The sequence below is a fragment of the Rhineura floridana genome, chromosome 15, assembly GCF_030035675.1.
Source record: "Rhineura floridana isolate rRhiFlo1 chromosome 15, rRhiFlo1.hap2, whole genome shotgun sequence".
NCBI classification, from domain to species: domain Eukaryota; kingdom Metazoa; phylum Chordata; class Lepidosauria; order Squamata; family Rhineuridae; genus Rhineura; species Rhineura floridana.
The window spans coordinates 27,217,773-27,238,381 of NC_084494.1; the positions used below are offsets into that span (position 1 = coordinate 27,217,773).

The 20,609-nt window shown below is 43.6% G+C and overlaps 1 protein-coding gene across 1 annotated transcript in view; it reads left to right on the forward strand.

Moving 5' to 3' along the window:
* LOC133370363 (B-cell receptor CD22-like) overlaps positions 1-20,609 on the forward strand; it is a 44,816-nt gene that overhangs the window by 15,491 nt on the left and 8,716 nt on the right. The window contains exons 5-13 of the mRNA XM_061596574.1: positions 2,720-3,016; positions 5,028-5,291; positions 6,569-6,820; positions 9,687-9,947; positions 10,646-10,909; positions 12,631-12,891; positions 14,119-14,218; positions 15,624-15,687; positions 18,013-18,170. Coding sequence (XP_061452558.1) covers positions 2,720-3,016; positions 5,028-5,291; positions 6,569-6,820; positions 9,687-9,947; positions 10,646-10,909; positions 12,631-12,891; positions 14,119-14,218; positions 15,624-15,687; positions 18,013-18,170 — 1,921 coding nt within the window. The remainder of the gene's footprint in view (positions 1-2,719; positions 3,017-5,027; positions 5,292-6,568; positions 6,821-9,686; positions 9,948-10,645; positions 10,910-12,630; positions 12,892-14,118; positions 14,219-15,623; positions 15,688-18,012; positions 18,171-20,609) is intronic.

Sequence of the window (20,609 nt, forward strand, 5' to 3'; positions counted from 1 at the left end):
AAAATGGATGTGCATTGTAGATTATTATGGAAGGTTAAGGCTTGACAGAAATTTACTTGTATAGTTCTTGAACAATATGTTCTGTATCATTTGTCCCCCTCCCAGAGCTTGAAAGATTACTTTTAAAAAGAAATACATTATGGTTACAATTACATGGCCCAAAAAAGTAGTTATTACCATTACAATTACAATTGCTCTGAAAGTAACTGATTACTTTACTTTTTCTCAGAAGTAATCACTACAATTACATTTCAGTTACTTTAAAAAAAATCCTACAAGGTGCTGGCCTTGGCTGCTGCACATCTAAGTAGCCTAAAACAACATCAAAAATAAAAACACACATACAGATGTAGTAGAATAATTTTTTTTATCCATAAGATAGCAATGGTGGTCTCTCCCCTGGTAAGGGAGGTGGGGAGGGAGGCGGAGGCCACTACTCAGATCTTTGCACATCAAACCAAGTGCAACTCCCTCCCCACTCAGTCAGCAAGCATAATCTCTCTCACTTAACCACCTCCCAGACCCTGACCTGCCACCAACTAAGGGATGCTTACCCAAGCAAACATTTTCCTCTGAGATGCAAAAGAGTTAAAATACTGCAAAGACAGCACAGCAGCCAGAGAGGGTTGGTGGAGGCCACTTTGTGTGCCAAGTGCAAACACAGTATTCTCATTCTCTCTCTCTCTCTCTCTCTCTCTCTCTCACACACACACACACACACACACACACACACACACACGTACGTGTTGTCATGTTTCACCTCCACAGTTCTTTATCTCCATTCTGCTGCTGCCTCCTTCTCCTCCTTTATCCATGTTCTTGCCCTCCGGCTCCTTTTTCCCTCCACTCCATTCTTCACCACCACCACCCCCCATTTTTTTAAACCATTGTTTTCTCCACTCCACCCTGTCTCACTCTCCACCTCCTCCCTCGTCGTCTCCTACCCACCCACAGAGCATGAGGGAAGAGCGATGCTGTACAGAAGCCCAGTTTGAGGCACATGATTTTCATCCACAAATCAGAAGAGCAGAAGACTTCCCCTGCTTCTGCCACCCCAAGTAATACCCAAAAGTAATGCTGGAAACATTACAGTTACTCTACAAAAGTAATAAAATTACTCCTAGTTCTATTACAATCAAAATGTAAAGGAATTACTCGTTCCTCAAAAAAGGAATGAATTACAAGTAATTCATTACTTGTAACAAATTACTTCCAAGCTCTGCCCCCTCCATCACCATATAAATGGTTGTTTATGTTTTTGTGAAAAAATAAAGTAATAGTAACAACATCTACAGATGTACAGAGGGCCAAATATCAGCTAGTGAGTCCATATGGAGCCCCTACAGACTATGAGGAAAGAAGGTTTGGCAGCTAGACTGCTCCAGCACCAGGGCCATCTCCTCCCTTTGAAGAATTGGTTCTCATGTGCCTTTCATCCCCATGGTGTGTTCACTCATGCAGACAGAGTCACCAGTGGTAGCTGGTCAGAGGCAGTGTGCTTCTGAAAACCAGTTGCGGGAAGTCACTGGAGGGGAGAGTACTCTTGCACTCAGGTCCTACTTGCCGGCTTCCCATGGGCATCTGGTTGGCCACTGTGAGAACAGGATGCTGGACTAGTTGGGCCACCAGCCTGGCCCAGCAGACTCTTCTTATGTTCTTGTGTTCTTAGTGCCCATTGAGGCTGATAGGGTGGAAGGCAAAGAGGCCAAAGTAGGTGGATCCAGAGCCAGGGACAGGCAGAGCCAAGTAATTCTAGTTTGTCCCCATCCTCCCTGCTTCCTGCTGACAAACTAAGGCTAAGGGGGAGGAAGTTGACAGGCAGCGCCACCAGTAGCGGAGTGGCAAATTCAGAAGCACAGGGTCTCGTCATGATAGTTACAGTTATGCCCCCTCCCATCTTTTATTTATTTATTTATTTACTCATTGCAGGGTTGAGAATTAGATCCTTGTTCATTCTTCTCCCACAACAACACACGTTCCTAGGAGCCAATCAGCATGAAAGGGGAGAATGTTAACTACTGAGAAGAGTCTTCTCAGTGGCTGACTCACTTTCTTTCACTCTGATTGGCTTCAGTCAGTAGGAAAGGGCAAGGAAGTACATCAGAAGATACTTCTGAGTGGCTAACACACTCTCCTTTCATTGTGATTGGCTCATAGGATGCTGGAGACATAGGGACCCTGCTGGGACCCTGCTCCCCCCCAAAAAGGAGTCTAAGACCCCCTGAGACCCTGGACGACTACACTCCTGATTGCCACCACCTGGATTGGTTGTAACTAGTAAGAAGACAGATTGGAGAGGGGAGAGCTGCTGATGGCAGACTGAGGTTGTTAGGGTAATACCACATTTGCCCTAATGGACCAACCACAAAGGCACTTTGTAGAAAATGTGACACTTCTTCTGTGTTCCAACTGGAAAGCTGCAACCATACTAACCTGTTGCATCAGAGAACTGGTAAAAGATAGCTCTGGAGACTTCTTGGCATTTTTGAATGTGTAGCCAAGGCACCTGTGTCTGTGAGGAATCAAGCAGATCAGGCTCACATTTATCCAACAACTTCTTTTTAGAGCAGAGGTGGGGAACATGTTGGACTTCAGCTCCCATGATCCCTGGCCATTGGCCATGTTGCGAGTTGGAGTCCAGCAGTCTCTGGAGAGCCATAATTTCCTGATGTGGCTCTCTGCCTGGCTTTTTATTTCCCTTTTTGTTTTCTGCATACAGACTCAGCACCAAAACCCATGTTGGAAAGCTTCCCTGTGGAGATCAAAGAAAATGAGAGAATAAAAGTGACCTGCTCGGTCCCTTACCATTGCCCTGATGAGCCAGTTGCATTAACTCTCAGTGGCTTGGAGGAAACACATACTTCTCCCCTAGAATCAGTCATTGAAAATGGGAAGGTCCAGACTGTGATGCACTTTACTCCGACTTGGAGGGATTACCGGAAAACACTGACATGCTTGCTAAAAGACCACAATGGGAGGGTGATATCCCAGAGCAGCATGGAACTAGATGTGAAATGTGAGTATTAAGTGGACATGAAACTGGACCTGTGGGGCCGTCTGAAAATACAATTTTGCCTGACCTGAGCAAAATGCAGCAAAACAAACATACTATGAATTGTGCACACTGTGAGGGATGGTGACGCGGGTGGCTTAGAGTAACGCAGGCATTTTCTGTCCATAGGTAGTTTACTGGGATGGTAAACATGAGTACAAAATAAGCACAGAGTTTTTTTTAATAGTACAATCCTGTGCGTGCTTATTTGTATTCAGTGGGGCTTATAAAGAGTGCATAGGTTTTCACCATTTGATGTACATCTTGGTTTCTGCTTCTAAGGCCCTAGACTATGGAATGCCCTCCGCTGTGAGGCAAGATCAGCCCCCCATTCCCCCCATTTTTAGACGGCTGCTAAAGACCCATCTTTTTATGCAAGCATTTGGTTAACTTTCTACCCCTTTATGCCTTCGTACTGATGTTTTTAAGGATTTTATGGATTTGGTTATGTATGGTTTTATGTATGTTTTCTATTTTTAAATCTATGTATGGTTTTATATATGTTTTGTTGTTTTAAATGTATGTAAGCCACCTGTATTCCAGGTGAGAGGGCAGACAACGATGCTGATAATGATGATGATAATGATGATGATGATGATGATGATAATGATGATGATGCTGATAATGATGATGATAATGATGATGATGATGATAATGATGATGATAATAATAATCCAGATTGCCAATGAATTGGGAGGTTTAAGGCAGAGTTTGTTAATTGGTAGCTCATAGGCTTCATGGAGTCTCAAAGGAATTTCATGTGGCCAGTAGTCTGTACTACATTTTGACTAACGTGATGAAAATGGGTGTGGAGCTTTTTTCAGTCCAAAGGCCACATGGGCAATCTTCTGGGAGTCGCATCCCATTGGTGAGTTAGACCAGAGGCCAGAAGTGCATGGAGCAACAGATATGGCTCTTATCTTTGTACAATAGACTACATGGGAATGGGGTGAAAGCAAAGAACTTTCCTCTTTGAAGTCATTTGTAGAAAGAAAAAGAAGAAGTTCCTATATGCTATTCCTCAGCCCGTTATTCAAGCGCATATGCAGTCAGTTTGGTAGTCATTAAAACCAGGAATCCTTTGATGGAGCACTGTCTGTATCCAATGGTCCAACCAGAGCTTGGAAAAGTTACTTTTTTAAACTACAACTCCCATCAGCCCCAGCCAACATGGCCACTGGATTGGGCTGATGGGAGTTGTAGTTCAAAAAAGTAACTTTTCCAAGCTCTGGGTCTAACCCTCATTAAATGTTGCAATTGGTAACCCTCAGTAGCTGACATCCAATTAGGAGATAGATACACTTCACTTCAAGTCAGAAGGGTGTTGACGTGGACAGTTAAGATACTGGGGAGTCAAGGCTTGGAAAGAATCATGCCACTACTTCCAAGTGTCTTATGAGTGACGCCTGCAGTAGCGTGCCAAAAGTCCAAGGTTCAATCCCTGGCATCACCTGGTAGGGCTGGCAACAATCTCCTCTCTGAAGCCATGGAGAGCTGCTGCCAGGCATTTATTTATTTATTAAATTTATATCCCGCCATTCCGCAACATGGTGTCCTCCAGATGTTTTGGACTACAACATTCATCATCCTTGACCATTGGCCATTCTTGTTGGGGCTGATGGGAGTTTTAGTCCAAAAACATCTGGAGGGCACCAGGTTGGGGGAGGCTGGAGCAGAAAATACTGAACTAGATGGACCAGTGGTCTGACGCACACTTCCTACGTTTCTAAGGGGACACGAACCTGGGTACAAGACCAAGCACATCCTTCCGACAAGAGGCATGTATATTTTGTACTTGAAAGGATATCTGTACTGTCAGTGAGTACAAAATGTATTGGGAGTCCCTGAAAGACTGGAAGGGGCCACAATTAAGGATCCCTACTTAAATTCCAGGACCTCAAGCCTTGTAGCTTCTGTCGGTTTCTTACAACACATCTGATTTCTATATTTTATCCTGAATTCTGGCTTATTTCAGATGCCCCCCCAGGAGTTAACCTGACTGCGACGCCTGGAATCGTAGTCCGAGAAGGGGAGAAACTCTCTCTCAAATGTACGATCGACAGGAGCAACCCAGAAGTTAAATACCAATGGTATTGGGAGAATAACAGGAAGCCTGACTGTACCGACTCCAAAATTGAATGGGATGCTGTGGAAGAGCAGGATTCTGGTCGTTACAGATGTGATGCTATAAATGAAATTGGAACTGTCCGTTCAGAAACATTGACCATAGATGTCCAGTGTGAGTTTCTTCATTGGGCTGGCGAATGATGCCATCAGACTTTGCAGCCAGCCATTACTTCCCTCTTTCTTTCTCCCCTTCCTCTGAGGTCCTTTGCATCTATCAGAAGAGAAAGGCTTTTTTCTTTTGCATTCCATGCATTATGAGACTACCAAGAATGCAGGAGCAAAATCTGGAAATAGCTTCTTTAAAGTCAATTGTACACTCTGGTAAATCAATGCACCATTGGTCTTATGTAATATACTCCTTTGGTATACAATATAAAATTCTGGCTGTGGCTGGGCTTAACAGACTGTCATAGACACTGACACATCCACAGTGCTGCTGTTTATGCCAGCTAGGGTGGAAGGAAGGAAGGGGTAGGAGGAAGAAGAAGCTATGCCAGCTCCCAGGCTGGTACAGTGAAGAGGCCTGGCCTGGGCCCCATTGTCATCATGTGATGGCAGCAGGGCGGGTCAGGATCCTCCTTGTTTCAGAGGTTTATGTTGGCTACTGTTGGTGGGGATCCTGCCAGCGGTAGTTTTCACCCACCCATCGTTTGGGCACACAGATTGGGGCACAGTTTGATGGAGGCTCTCCCCTGACAGTAGAAGCTGACATAGCCAGGCAGGGCTGAACAGAGGGCTACCTCTGCCTCATCCCAACCCTCTCCAACCTAGCAGATCAAGATTTTGGATTGCTCTGCACACCAGGATGCAGTAGCTAAAACTATTATCCTTGGAGTATTTGCAATGAAGACTGGGATATCAGTCCCCAGCTGGGGATTCCCTTGAAATGCAAGTAGCTGCTTCTGATTTTCGCTAGGATCGTGGCAGGGATAGAAAGAGTTAAACTCCTCCCCCAGACCTGAGGCTCCTATTACACAACCAATAAAGAGGCATGTTAATTTCGATATAAATACTTCCCATCATGTCAAGTTTGGCCCTCCTTTAACTCCTGTAGTGCTGAACTGCACAACATCTTTCTGTATATGGACTTTCTCAGTAGACCAAAAGAACAAATAATTGATGCCATTAGAAAATTCTGACTCCTCCATGGCTTGTAAAGATTAATTATCTTCATCTTCTGCCTTTTTAATGGTATTCAAAGTGTCCCTTCTGGGTGGGCTGACTCACCCTGCCTAATAGTGGGGCCAGTTTTGCTATCTATTCAAATAACTGCATACACATATTATTCTTTTGCTGCTTTTCAGTCCCCCAAGCAGACTTATAAATCTTTTTCCCCTGAACTATTTGAAATGGGAGTTCTGATTCCAGTCAATAATATCTCTCCCCCAGACCCACCAAAGGACATGAAGATTACAGTTCAATCTGGGACCATCAAGAAAGGGGACCATGTCAGTTTGCAGTGTTCTTCCCGAGGGAATCCTCCCACCAATAGTTACAAATGGTACAAAGGTAGTGCATCTCACGTAATCGGAAACGATGAGTGGCTGAGTTTTGAGGCAATCCAGCCTGATAGCTATTACTGCATAGCCTACAACAACATTGGCAATTCGTCATCTTCACGCGTCACTTTGGATGTTCAATGTAAGTAACTTCAGATTCAGGAAGTGAAGGATCTAAAGAAAGATAGGAAGCTGCCACAGAGTAGCTGAGGCATTGACTGCCAGCAGGTTTCCAGGGTCACAGCTGGGCTCCCCATTACCTGTTACCTGATCCTTAAAAAATCAATAAATTTGGAGAGGCCAAGGATATTGATGTCCAGCATGCAAACCATGTGGTGGACCTAGGAATGGAAAGTCCTGTCAACTTTGGTTCTCTCCGCTTCTCACTTTTCCAATTTTAAATTCAGTTCTCCACATTTCTGAGGCAATACATGAATTTTTCATTTAAATCCTTTTAGTGCGAATTTCTCCTAACACATTTTTATAGGCAGTTTTGACTAATGTACATATTTTTGCAAGGAATTTTCTGGTCACAGAATACATTTTTGTATGTTATTTTTACTTGTATGTTTATTTTTATGCATATATTTATTTTTATTCTCTCAACGTATGCAGTTTCATCAACATGGTCTGGTTGGCGAACTACATTGCAAACTTTGAATAAGAACATGTTTTGAATAAGAATATGTTTTGCCCCTTCTATGATGAGCTTCTGCCGGGCCTTGAAGACCTGGCTCTTCAGGCAGGCTTTTGGGGTGGGTTAGGTTTTTATTGTTATGGTTTTAAAAGTTAACGTTTTAATGTATTGTTTTTATCTTGTACGTCGCCCAGAGTGGCTGGACATCCAGCCAGATGGGCGACTAATAAATTTAATAAATAATAATAATAATAAAAAATTGAAGGATGGTTGTGTTTCAGTTCTTATATTGTTTTGGAAAGTGCAAATTTGATAGATTCAGCTTGAAGTGTGAACTGAATGGAAATTCTCACCCATCCCTGTGGTGCAGAGCCACCACATACCATGCTGGCTGGGATGGGAGCATATCTTTTGCTCACTGGTCATCATGCAGACAGAGCTCACTTGAGAGAGATGGGATAGACTCACCCCTTTCTGTGTCAGCCTTCTCCATGTTCATGCTGGCCAGGGAGCAAGGGATGGGGAAGGGATTTTTTTGCATTTAAAAGTGAACTTACCTATTTTGCACTTTCAGAAATAATATGGGAACTCAGACGCACTATGCTTTGAAATTCACACTCCTCCAAATTCTGCAGTGCAGTGCTCCAGCTAAGGAATGTGCACAAGAATGTACATAGAAGGATTAAATGTGCATAAAAATGCATACATCAGTGAAGATAACATGCAAAAATCCATGATGCTACAGGAACCTACTCTGGAAAAAATGGGATATTAGGAGAAATTCATGCTAAAATGCTGATGAACTTTCATGAGCACTTTTTTAAAAATGTGGAGAACTGAACTTAACAGTGGGAAAATGAGAAACAGAGAGAACCCAGAATGGGCAGATTTCCTCACCCTTACCAGGGAGTCAGGGCAGCTCCTTCTTTGCTGGCCACTGTAAAGAGAATGTGGGCCCTTGATGCCCCAGAGGTTCAGTTAGGAACAGAGGAAGCTGCCTTATACTGAGTCAGACCATTGAGTCCATCTAGTTCAGTGTTGTCTACACTGGCTGGCTGCAACCCTCCAAAGTTTCAGGTAGGAGGCCCTCCTAGCCCTACTAGGAGATGCCAGGGATGGAACCTGGGACCTTCTGTAGGCACAGCCAAAGGTCTGCCACTGAGCTGCAGCCCTCTCCTTAAAGTGCTGTAAAGTGGAATGCACAAGGCCCACCTCTGCACTGTCAGGTTCGCCCACCTGTACAGACTTTATACCTGGGGGCATCCACATATGCTACCCTCAGTGCTGTGGAGAGGGACCCACTGTGTGTTGGGTGCTCCCATGCCACAGCCAGTAATATCTGAATGATGCTGATCATGTGAGTGGGGCTGGCAAAGTGGGAAGTAATTACATCATGCCTGCCTCCCTGTTATTAGCTTTCATCGGTCATGATCCAGCAGCCACCGTACTTTCCTTGGGCCTGTGGAGTGAGGATAGCGCTCCAGACAGCTTATCTTGTTTACCGAATCATGGTTGGAAATCAGTAGTAGTTTTCCTATAGAATAAGCAGAGCTTGGAAAAGTTACTTTTTTGAACTACAACTCCCATCAGCCCAATCCAGTGGCAATGCTAGCTGGGGCTGATGGGAGGTGAAGTTCAAAAAAGTAACTTTTCCAAGCTCTGAAAAATCCATCAAGCTGGCAGATTTACAACACACACCATTCTGGAAAGACTAGTGCACTTCAACATGCAAGTTGAAGTCTTATAAGTTCTTCCCTCCCCCACAAGGAATTGGAAATTACTGTTCATCTGCAGGAACTGGAAAAAGACTATTTGTTGAAATGTATGGTTTACCAGTGTCCTGTAGTAATGTTACTTTTATATACGGTTGAAAACATATTAGTACAATACAGGTACTCTTTGTATATGATTTGTTTCTCTATAATTGTTCTGCAAACTATTATACTGAATCAGACCATTAGTCTCTTTAAGCTAGAATTATCTACTCAAGGGATGAGGAATGTGTGGCCCCCCAGATGTTGTAGGACTACAATTCCCATCACCCTCAACAATTAGTCATGTTAGCTGGCACTGTTGAGAGTTGAAGTCCAATAATATCTGCAGGGCCACAAGGTCTCCTTCCTTGCTCTTACCCCAATGTCTTTCTCAATGTTTCTGCTCAAAGTCATTCTGGAGATTATCAGTATTATTAACTGGCCAATGTGGAACATTCCCATTTATAGATATTTATGCTCATTCTTTGCTATTTTGGTGAATGTGTTTGACTGGTTATTCTGCACATTTCCCAACTATGTACATTTAATGAAGCATCATCATCATGGACTATGTTTCTCAGATGGGGAAAAAAACATGCATTGATCTGATTTTCCAGATGCTCCCAGGAATGTCCAGCTTACCTTGGATAACCATCTGCCCATAAAAGAAGAAGAAATCATCACACTGAACTGCACTGTAGGCAGCAGTAACCCCAGTTACCGCTCCTACAAATGGTATAAGTCAGAGAAACCTTTACGTCATACTAAGCAAGTGTATAGCTTTTCTGCACCACCTGAAAAGGCCAAGAGTTACAAATGTGAAGCATGCAATGCCGTCAGCTGTACTTCATCTGCACCACTCATTGTGGATGTACACTGTGAGTAATGCTACTCAAAGTCCTGAAACACCTCACTTTCAAACACAGCATGTTTACAGGGAGAGGGAGAGCCTGTGAGAGAGCAGGCACATTCATATGGCAAATTTGATCCACACATGCTGTGTGGCAGTAGTGCACAGGATATGCATCTCCTCTACCTGTTTATACAAGACATGCACAGAATTGTATGCTGAACTGATATGGCCTAGCCAAATCAGGGAATGATATCCTGTTGGTATAGATAGAGCCTCTTGGTTTAGACAGGTGATATACTGTGGATGACAACTGCTTGATATCTGTTATGTTTCATGAACGTCTTGGACCCTTGCCCATAGAAATTGCGAACCATTGTCAGTTAAACCTTATGGAGGCAGACCCATCGGGGCAACCAGGTTTTGGAGAACTTTCTTTTGGTGCTCCTTGGAGTTGAGGGTGGTGCAAGCAATAAGCACCCACTGGTGGCATGAGAATGAATGGTGAGTTTCAGGAGCAGGGCTACTGAGTTCAGCCAGCACGTACCTTTTGAGATGACATGTGAGGTTCCAAGTTTTTAAATTTAGCTTTACCACAGTGACATCTGTGTGCAGCAGATCCCAAGGTGTTGTGGGGTTTTTTTGTGGGTGGAAGAGGGTTCAGGTGCCATTGCAGGGGTGGGGGCATCTCATGTGATACTTTACCTTTGATCTCTCTTCCTGCAGTTGTCCCTAAGGAGGTGAAAGCTGTGCGAGGACCAGTGGGTCCGATCAGTGAAGGTAGCTTTTTTCAGCTGAGATGTGAAGCGGGAGCAGCCAACCCCCAGGAACTCACCTACACATGGTACAAAGATAGGCAAAGGCTGCAGCTGGAGTCTATGCTGACCATTGAGAAAGTGGATCTAAGGGATTCTGGCAGTTACACTTGTGTAGCCAAAAACAGTGTGGGCTCATCACGCATCTCAGCAGCTGTTCTGTTGGATGTCCAATGTGAGTATGAGAAGGAGAGAGTCCTGTAGGGTGAGAAAAACAAACAGACCAAAGAATTTGATTCCCTTGCTCTGGCCTCTAGGCATTGCTTCTAGCTGAGTACAAACTTCCAACATCTTGTCTTCAGCACTTTGGCTGGGCTGGGCTGGGGAACCTTTATCCTTCCCTGCCTTGAGGGCTGTATTCCCCTTGGGGTAATGCGTCAGGGCCCATATGCCAGTGCGGGTGCAGCCAGTGGGTGGGATCAGAGCCAAAAGTGGTTGGGGCCACCTCACACTTTTACACCTGTCCCCATGCCCACAATTTGCATTGGGGAAAAAGTCTTCTAATGCTGGGGTTCCCAAACTGTGGTACCCAAGCATCATTCCAATGGTCCGCAGCATGGCTGTATGTATCTAGCACAATGCCTTACAATTGCTATAGCAGGCAGAAAATCTTTAAGCCAAGAAGACCCTCAGCAATTTTCAAGTGGTCCATGGGAAAAATATTTTGGGTACCACTGCTCTAAAGGGCCAAAGGGCACAGAAGCCCTGCACTTTGAAGGCAAAGATCGTGAAGGTGGAGGGTAAGCTGTGTTTCCAAACACAATGATAAAGCTGAAATTGGAGCTACCCCCAAACTCTGCCTAAAGTGAAATTTGAAGATGAATTTGGAGATGCCCATATGGGGCAAAGCATCCAAGGAATTCTAAAAGGAGCAAAAAGATCTGCATTAAACCATCCCTAAGGTAGGTAGTAGAGGGTGTTCTGTATATCCCTAGCAGACAAAACATCTTCAACATTTAAATAACCACCACCAAACAGAATTCAGCTTGGCACAATCTTTTGTGTCATCTTTTTGAATGATAATAGCAATTATTTATTTTATTTCGCAAAACTGATATACTGCTTGATTGTAAGAAACCTCTAGGTGGTTTACAAGAACAGTTAAAAACAATTAATTATTTTAAAAATTAATACAGCAGTAAACTAAAAATAAGATTAAAACACAATTATGATCACAACATACCTTTTTCACCATTTTCATATATTTGCATAGTTTATTCTGCTTTTGCGTGGTTCATGGTGCGAACCCAAAATTTATACAGGGGCACACTCTGACCCCTGGAAATTCTCCTTGTGGTTTCCAAGATTTCATTAGGTCTTGCACACACAAATACACATATGTGCATGCATTGGGTCAAACTGAACACTCTAGTAAATGCACAGCAGCTGCTGCTCAATACATCCACATCTGGCCTTTCTCCATTTTCCGTATTGTAGAACTTACCCATGCCCCAATGCCACAGCTTTCTGCATTATGTGGCATCTAGTCCACATCACTGGCTGATCTTGGTGATTGGTGGGGAAATATAGAACATAGTCGTGACATCATGACATGAGTAAATAGTTTGACTACATTGGGGAATGGTGGCTGCCATGTTCAGCAGCAACTGCACATCTCCCTGCTTTGTCCCTTTAAAACCTCTCTTTGCCATCATAAGGACTAGAAACTCAAAAGCTGCTTCTTTTTAAAATGACAGCAGAGATTCTCAGGATGTGGAGTTTTACACCCAGACCAGATCTTGGTCTTGTGTGGAATCCATCGTGTCCTGCCTGTAACTCTCTGGTTCTGGTTGCTTGAACTCAGGCTTCAGCTTAGCCTGCCTTAAGGTGATATGGAGATCCATGAGGACAAATACCAGACTGTGCTGAACAGGTCATTTCCCCCTTTTCTGACAGATGGGCCTCGTAATGTCCAATTGTTCCTGAATACCCAGGATGCTATCATTGAGGAAATGAATGTCTCCTTGCGATGTGACAGTGAGGCCAAGCCATCAGCTGATGTTTATAAGTGGTACTGGAATGGACAATTGCTCCAGGAGACTTCCAAAATGCTTCATCTTAAAAAAATCCAGGTCAAGCAATCAGGATCCTATCACTGCAAAACGGCCAATTACATCTCTGAGCAGGAGTCACCAGCCACAGTCCTCACTGTGTACTGTGAGTAGTTAGTAATGGCAGGTCCAGAAGTCTAATACTGTTTCAGTAGCTTGGTGACCATCCGTTGTTAAGAACTGCATGCTGATAGTTACTGTTAGTTATGATCCATGGAGGTTTCTGCAAGGGTGGCTAACGGCATGTTCATTTTCAGCAGCAGGGGTGAGTGGGGCTGGCATTATTTTTCAGTCAGCATGGGACCGGCATTTGTCAGCCTGAGGGCCACACGTCCTTCTGGGCAACTTTCCAAGAGCCATATGTCAATGGTGGATGGTGTCAAAGGCAAAAGTGGGCAGAGTGCTGAATGTGAATTTTACCTTTGTACAATAGGCTAAAGATCCTCCGTGGCGCAGAGTGGTAAGCGGCGGTAACGCAGCCGAAGCTCTGCTCACAGCCGGAGTTCGATTCCAATGGAAGGAGGAAGTCGAATCTCCGGTAAAAGGGGTCGAGGTCCACTCAGCCTTCCATCCATCCGTGGTCGGTAAAATGAGTATCCGGCATATGCTGGGGGTTAAAGAAAGGCCGGGGAGGGAACTGGCAATCCCACCCCATATATACGGTCTGCCTAGTAAACGTCGCAAGACGTCACCCTAAGAGTCGGAAATGACTCGCACTACAAGTGCGGGAACACCTTTACCTTTACCTTTACAATAGGCTAATTTCTAATCACAGTCATACAAACCTCTCTATACCCTACCCAGGGAAGCAAAAGGCATTATCAGAATTCAGGACACATTTTAGCCGGGCAAAAACACTCAAGGAGAGTGAAGTAGTGCCATTGAGGGGCAGGGATCCTAGAAGGCATCCACAATGCAGTTCTCCAGACAAGTAATGTATACAAAAATGCACATGCTGGGGAAAAGTGTCTGTAAAAATACATGTACCGGTGAAAATAACATGCAAAAATCCATGGGAATTCATCTGCAAAAAGGGGGATAGTAGGAGAAATTCACACTGAAATGCTGATGAATTTTCATGAGCACTTAAAAAACACAACCTGAGATTGAACCTGAGATCTTTGGTATGAGAAGCAGATGCTCTACCACTGAACTATGGCCCTTCCCACAGCTTGCAAGGCACACACATATGAAGGAGGAGTGAGACGAACCCGGTGGAGGTTCACTGAGCACACTGAACCAGCCCAGACTTGCTTGGGATCAGACAAAAACACCTTCACTGCTAGATCCAGTTCCTGCAAACACTGGTCATTCTCCTTTTTGTGTCGTGCAGACAGCAGAGCTGCAATGGTGAAGCGTGGCCTGATTGGCCTCGGCAGTGTCCTTGTCGTGATCATCCTGAAGGGGATGCTGTGCTATGGCCTGTGGAGATGGTAAGTGATGCTAGGGAGGGCTTCTTTGATTCAAGCAGGTCTTTAATTGGTGATGATGCTTCCCAGGGAGGATATGCTACCTTGCTCTATTGGCCTCCTTGGCTGTAAAACATCTCCACTGAAGGAAAACACTGTGCCTTAAAAGGTTCATATGATGGTCAAAGAGCTCCCGATGAAACCCAAAAGAGCCACAGGCTGAAATCCAGCTGGTAAACTCTTCTTCCTCTCATTGCATATCCATGGTGGACATTGCATGTTCATGTCAAGTGGTACCTGTTGAATGTCTGCAACTGTGAAAGGCCGTACCTGTTGCATTAAATGGAGCAAGGCAGAGGGGTGGAGATCTGCATGAGGAGCAGGGGCTGCTGTGAATCTAGTTATCCCTGCTCCCACAACAGCTACTCCCCCAAGCTCAAGCTCCAGATTTGCTTTTTTTCTTCTTCTGTGTGGGGGACCTTTCACAAGATGTCTTCAGCTGAGAGTCCTCAGCTAAAGGGTCCCCTTCCCATGGTGGGCCAACTTTCTCAGGAGGTTGGCAGCGTTACACAGATGCTGGAAAGAACAAAAAATATTGTTGCCCCCTAAGGAAATATCTGTCATTTGTGGTTCTCTCAGTTTCTTAATTTTCCAATCTTAAATCCAGTTCTCCACATTTTTGCAACAATTTGTGAATTTTTCTTTTTTTAAAAATCCTCATGAACATTCTCTAGCACTTTAGTGTAAATTTCTCCTAATAAAACACATTTTTGAAACAATTTCTCCTTTTAGCATGCATTTTTATATTATTTTCACTCATATTTTTATGCACACTTTCTCCAATATATGAATTTTTGTAAACATTGGTGGGTTGGCGAACTGCACTACAAATTCACATAAGTGCAAATTTTGAAGGATGGCTGTGTTTCAGTTTTCAGGCTGTTTTGGAAAGTGCAAATTTTATAGATTCGGCTTGACATGTGAACCCCCTATTCCCCTTACAGAGCTACCATTCCCAGAGTTTCTTGGGAAATGGATTGACAGTTGAACCACTCTGACAATTGTAGCTCTGTGAGGGGAATTTGGTTCTCCTCACAACTCTCAACATCCTTAACAAACTACAGCTCCCTGGATTTTGTAATTGATTTGATACTTGTAAACTGCTTCCAAGCCATTTTGGTATTAAGCAGTATATAAATAAATAAAAACCTACATAAATAATAGATAGACCAATGGTCTGACTCAGTACGAGGGAGGTCCCTATGTTCCTATCATCGCCTCAATATCTCACACATGCATTCCATTTGGTGAAGGGGTTTGGGTACCTCTCGCCCACAAAGTGGCACATCAGCAGTGGAAGAGCTGGTAGCCCCCCAGGGAACTGCCCAGCAAATGGCCACTGGGACTTTCTCTTTTTCTGCCATTGCAGGAAGAAAATGACAGATCCAGGCACAGGCAGGACACAACGACCAGGCTCATTTTTTGTGAAGAAGGTTAAGTACAATTCTCTGCTGACTTCAGTATTGTGTGGGAGGGGAAGGTTACTGAATTGGTTGGCAGATAACAAGGGATGTGGCTCATTCTGTGACCAGAAAGTGACCACTTGATGCTGCTGGTAGTAGCAATTATTAGCATGAATTAATAGGATTAATTAGCTCATCATAGTTCAGCAAGTATGAGGATGTTAGTTGCTTCTCTCCTGTGGCAAACAGCAACTTCAGAGAGCCACCCCCCTCAAATGGGACTGTTGTGCAGTGAAAATGGTTAACCCTCCATGGTCCCAATTTTCTGAAAATGGGGGCACACAACGCTTGCCAACTCTGTCTGTTTTTGCTTCAAAAACTAGCTAGAACAGCTTGAGTGTTTTTTTTTAATTCAACTTTAGACAGATTTTGCAACTGATTGGTAGATCAACCTGTTGCCTCTCCAGGTGTGGCCAACAGAAACACTTTGCTGTAGGTTCAGGCAGAGGCAGTGATTGGCCCAACACTTTGCTGTGGGCAATCCTGAAAGATCAGAAGTCAGAGGTAGGGAAGGGAGTTGTATCCAGCCGAGGGTAGAGTCACTTCAAAACGCAACCAGAAAAACCATTCTTGCTTCCTTTGAGGCAACTAATGTGCCCATAGCCTTTGATTGCCCTTCCCTTGCTTTAAAAGAGGATTAGACAAATTCATGGACGACAAGGCTATCAATGACTAATAGCCACAATGACTATGTTCTTCCTCCACTGTGGGAGGCAGTATGCCTCTGAATAACAGTTACTGGGAATCATAAGTGGGAAGAGTTGCTGCTACACTCAGGTCCTGCTTGAGGGCTTCCCATTTGGGGCATCTGGTTGGCCACTGTGAGAACAGGATGCTGGACTAGATGGGCCATTGGTCTTATCCAGCAGGACTCTTATTAAGCTTTTTTGTTCTTTTGCAGCTGCTGTTCATTTGAAATGTTCTTCATTTTATTATACCATGCTTCTGAGTAAGCTCTCACCAGGTGGCTTGCAAAAATTAATGCACAACACAATATGCAATTAAAATACAGTTAAAACAAACCAGGAATAAACAAATATGTTTGGACTTGAGAAAAGATTGAGTGGAGATTTGATAGCACTCTTCAGATACTTGAAAGGGTGTCTTCTCGATCATCCCAGAGTGCAGGACACGGAAAAATGGGCTCAAGTTCTAGGAAGCCAGATTTTGGCAGAACATCAGGAAAAACTTCCTAACTGTTAGAGCAGTATGACAATGGTACCAATTTTGCAGGGAGGTGGTGGGCTCTCCAACATGGAAGGCATTCAAGAGGCAGCTGGACAGCTACCTGTAAGGCATGCTTCAAGATGGATTCTTGCATTGAGCAGGGGGTTGGACTCGAGGGCCTTGTAGGCCCCTTCCAACTCTACTGTTCTATGATTCCAAGCATGTCGAATATAACTACACATTTCAGGTATCATGCAGTTTGGCCATGAGCCCAATATACATCTATCCTTACCCAACCTGGTGTCCTCCAAATGTTTTGGACTACTACTCCCTTCAGCTTCATCTAGTACTGTCATGTATGATGGGAGTTGTAGTCCAAATATATGGAGGGCAACAGGCTGAAGAAGTCTGCTCTAGCCACTATGCTACACTGGCTTTCATTTGTGCATATGGATGTGCCCGCTCTTAAGTTCATTTCTCCACATTTCCACATCAGTTCGCATTTTTTTAAAAACAAAAAGACTTCATGAAAATTCATCAGCATTTTAAAGTGAATTTCTCCCAATATATGCATTTGTATGCAATTTTGCCTAATATATTAATTTTTACAAAGCAAGTTCCCCAAACATGATGCATTGTTGTTAGTTATTTTCACAAATATATGCATAAATATATGCATATTTTTATGCATTTTGTACACATTACTTGGCTGGAGAACTGCACTGTAAAATTCAGAGAAGTGTGAATTTTGAAGGATAGCAGTGTTTTAGGTAATGTTTCAGTAAGTGTGGATTTGGTAGGTTCACTTTTAAATGCAAACTGAATTGCACATTGCTCTCATCCCTACATGTGCATTCACCTGATTTATCAGTGAAGACTGATGCTTTTCATGCCATGGGTTGGAGACCCTGTGCTCCTTCAGATGTTGTTGGAGAAGCATTGTCAATGGTCTGATGGAAGCCATTATTCCAGCAACATCAGGAGAGCCACAGATTCCCCACCCCTGCTGTAATTGCTCTGTAGAAAAGCGACTGAGGATTTCAGCAGCTTCAGGTGTTTCTCAGAATCTCTGTGCACAGAAAAGGAAGACCTCCTAGGCAAGAGAGTAACAAATGCTTTGTTCTTTAGGCCAAGGGAGGAAAACTGTGTACTAATAACAACAGGCCAAGAGTGGGCGGAGCAGATGGCTCCCTCGGATTCCTGAACCAGGATGCAGAAAATGTGGTTATTTATGCAGCACTCAGATTGCCTCCGAGTTTCTCTGACGACTGCACTGTTTATTCCAGGTATGATGGGGAGCAGACTAGAGTGTCAGGGAAACTTGTGGTAGATGCTTTGCCTGTTCCACTCTTTTTTTTGGGGGGGGGAGAACAGCTAGGGCAAGATGCTTTCACTATGCATTCTTCCTTGAATATAGGGATGTGGGAAGGCATTGATTTCCATCCTGACTTGTGTTTGTCTCATGTAGCACTCTTTCCGTTCCTCTGATGTTCAGCTTCCGAAAAAAAATATGTCAAAAACTATGGCAGAATTTTATGTAATTAACTGGGTAATTAATTATGTTATTCCACACTGTTCACTGCAATGTAGGGATGCAAAAAAAACTGTCCATTTCAGTTCTCTTAGTTTCTCCTTCTTCTAATCTTAAATTCGGTTCTTCACATTTCTGCAGCAATTTAAGATTTTTTTAAAAAAATCCTCATGAAAATTCTACAGCATCTTAGTGTGAATTTCTCTTAATGAACACATTTTTGTGACAGTTTTGACTAACGTTTTGACTAACTACAATCAGGATGCAAAGCTAGACAGCTCAGTAATTGCTACCTCAAAATTTTCCAAATGGTTTCCTCAGATCAAACCTAATCAAGTGTGGCCCCACTACCTGGATATTTTGACAAGTGCCCCCCTCAGAAGAGCATATACTGAACTCTGTTTTCAGGTGATGTCCTCGGCGTATCTCTATGGCAGATACCAAGGCATCCCGCATGCCGACAGGCTATGCATAGCAGGCTGTAAAGTCCCGGAAGATCTGATACATTATATGCTAGAATGCCCATTGTTTTCTTTCCCAAGAGCGAGATTTATACTACCACTAATTCAACCAAACAATAGTAGTGCTCAGATAGTGATTTCCCTATTATCTTCCAGTGATTTCCCTATTATCTTCCAGTGATTTCCCTATTATCTTCCAGTGATTTCCCTATTATCTTCCAGTGATTTCCCTATTATCTTCCAGTGATTTCCCTATTATCTTCCAGTGATTTCCCTATTATCTTCCAGTGATCCATGTATAATAATTCCTATTGCCAATTTTGCTTTGGCAGCTAAGAAACTCAGAGCCTCCTATGTCACGAACAGTTGTTGTTATCAAATTGTTTGAATTTTTCTGTATTTTAACTCAGAACGTTTTATTTCATTTTGTACAAATGTTTATAGTTCCTTTTGTAACAGCCAATGGCTACATGCAAATTATTAAATAAAGTAACAGCAAAAGACTAACGTACACATTTTTGCAAGCTGTTTCTCATATGATGCATTCACTCATATATTCATCTGTATGCACACTTTCCTCTAATATATTATTCATTATTATTATTATTATTATTATTATTATTATTATTATTATTATTATTATTATTATCATCTTTATTTATACCCCGCCCTTTTTCCAAACTGGAACTCAAGGCGGCTTCCAGATAAAAACAAGTACACATCGTTAAGAACCTATAAAAATATAAAACATACAAACATATAAAATCAGCATTGAAACAGGATTAAACTATTAAGATGTTAAAACCAATTACTCTTAAAATACTGCAACCCAGTTTAGGAGCATACAGGCAAAACAATAACATACAGCATCCTCTTCAGTCACTACCCTTAAAACCTTCAGTTCCAAAGGCCTGCCGGAAGGAAAAAGTCTTCAGCTGTCGGCAGAAAGACTGCACAGAGGAGGCCATTCTTGCCTCCCTAGGGAGGGAGTTCCAGAGGCTAGGGGCAGCCACCGAAAAGGCCCTGTCTCGTGCCCCCACCAGTCGCACTTGTGAAGGTGTTGGGATTGTGAGAAGGGTCTCTCCTGAAGATCTCAGGGCCCGGGCAGGTTCATATAGGGAGATACGGTCTGACAGATAGCCTGGACCTAAGCCGTATAGGGCTTTATAGGTCATAACCAGCACTTTGAATTGTGTCCGGAAACAGACTGGCAGCCAGTGGAGCTGTTGCAGCAGGGGAGTTGTATGGTCCCTGTAACCATCCCCAGTTAACATTCTGGCTGCAGCTCGTTGCACCAGCTGAAGTTTCCGAACAGTCTTCAAAGGCAGCTTCACATAGAGTGTGTTACAGTAGTCTAAGCGGGATATAACTAAGGCATGTGTCACCATAGCCAGATCAGACGACTCTAGGAATGGGCGCAGTTGGCGCACTAATCTTAACTGTGCAAAAGCATTCATGGCCACCGCAGAAACCTGGGCCTCCAGGTTTAAGGCTGAGTCCAGGAGCACACCCAAACTGCGAACCTGCATCTTCAGGGGGAGTGTAACCCCATCCAGCACAGGCTGAACCCCTATTCTCTGATCCGCCTTTCGATTGACTAGGAGCACCTCTGCCTTGTCTGGATTAAGCTTCAGCTTGTTCACCCTCATCCAGTCCACCACTGCTGTCAGACACTGGTTTAGAACCGAGACAGTTTCCTTGGAATTAGGTGGAAAGGAGAAGTAGAGTTGGGT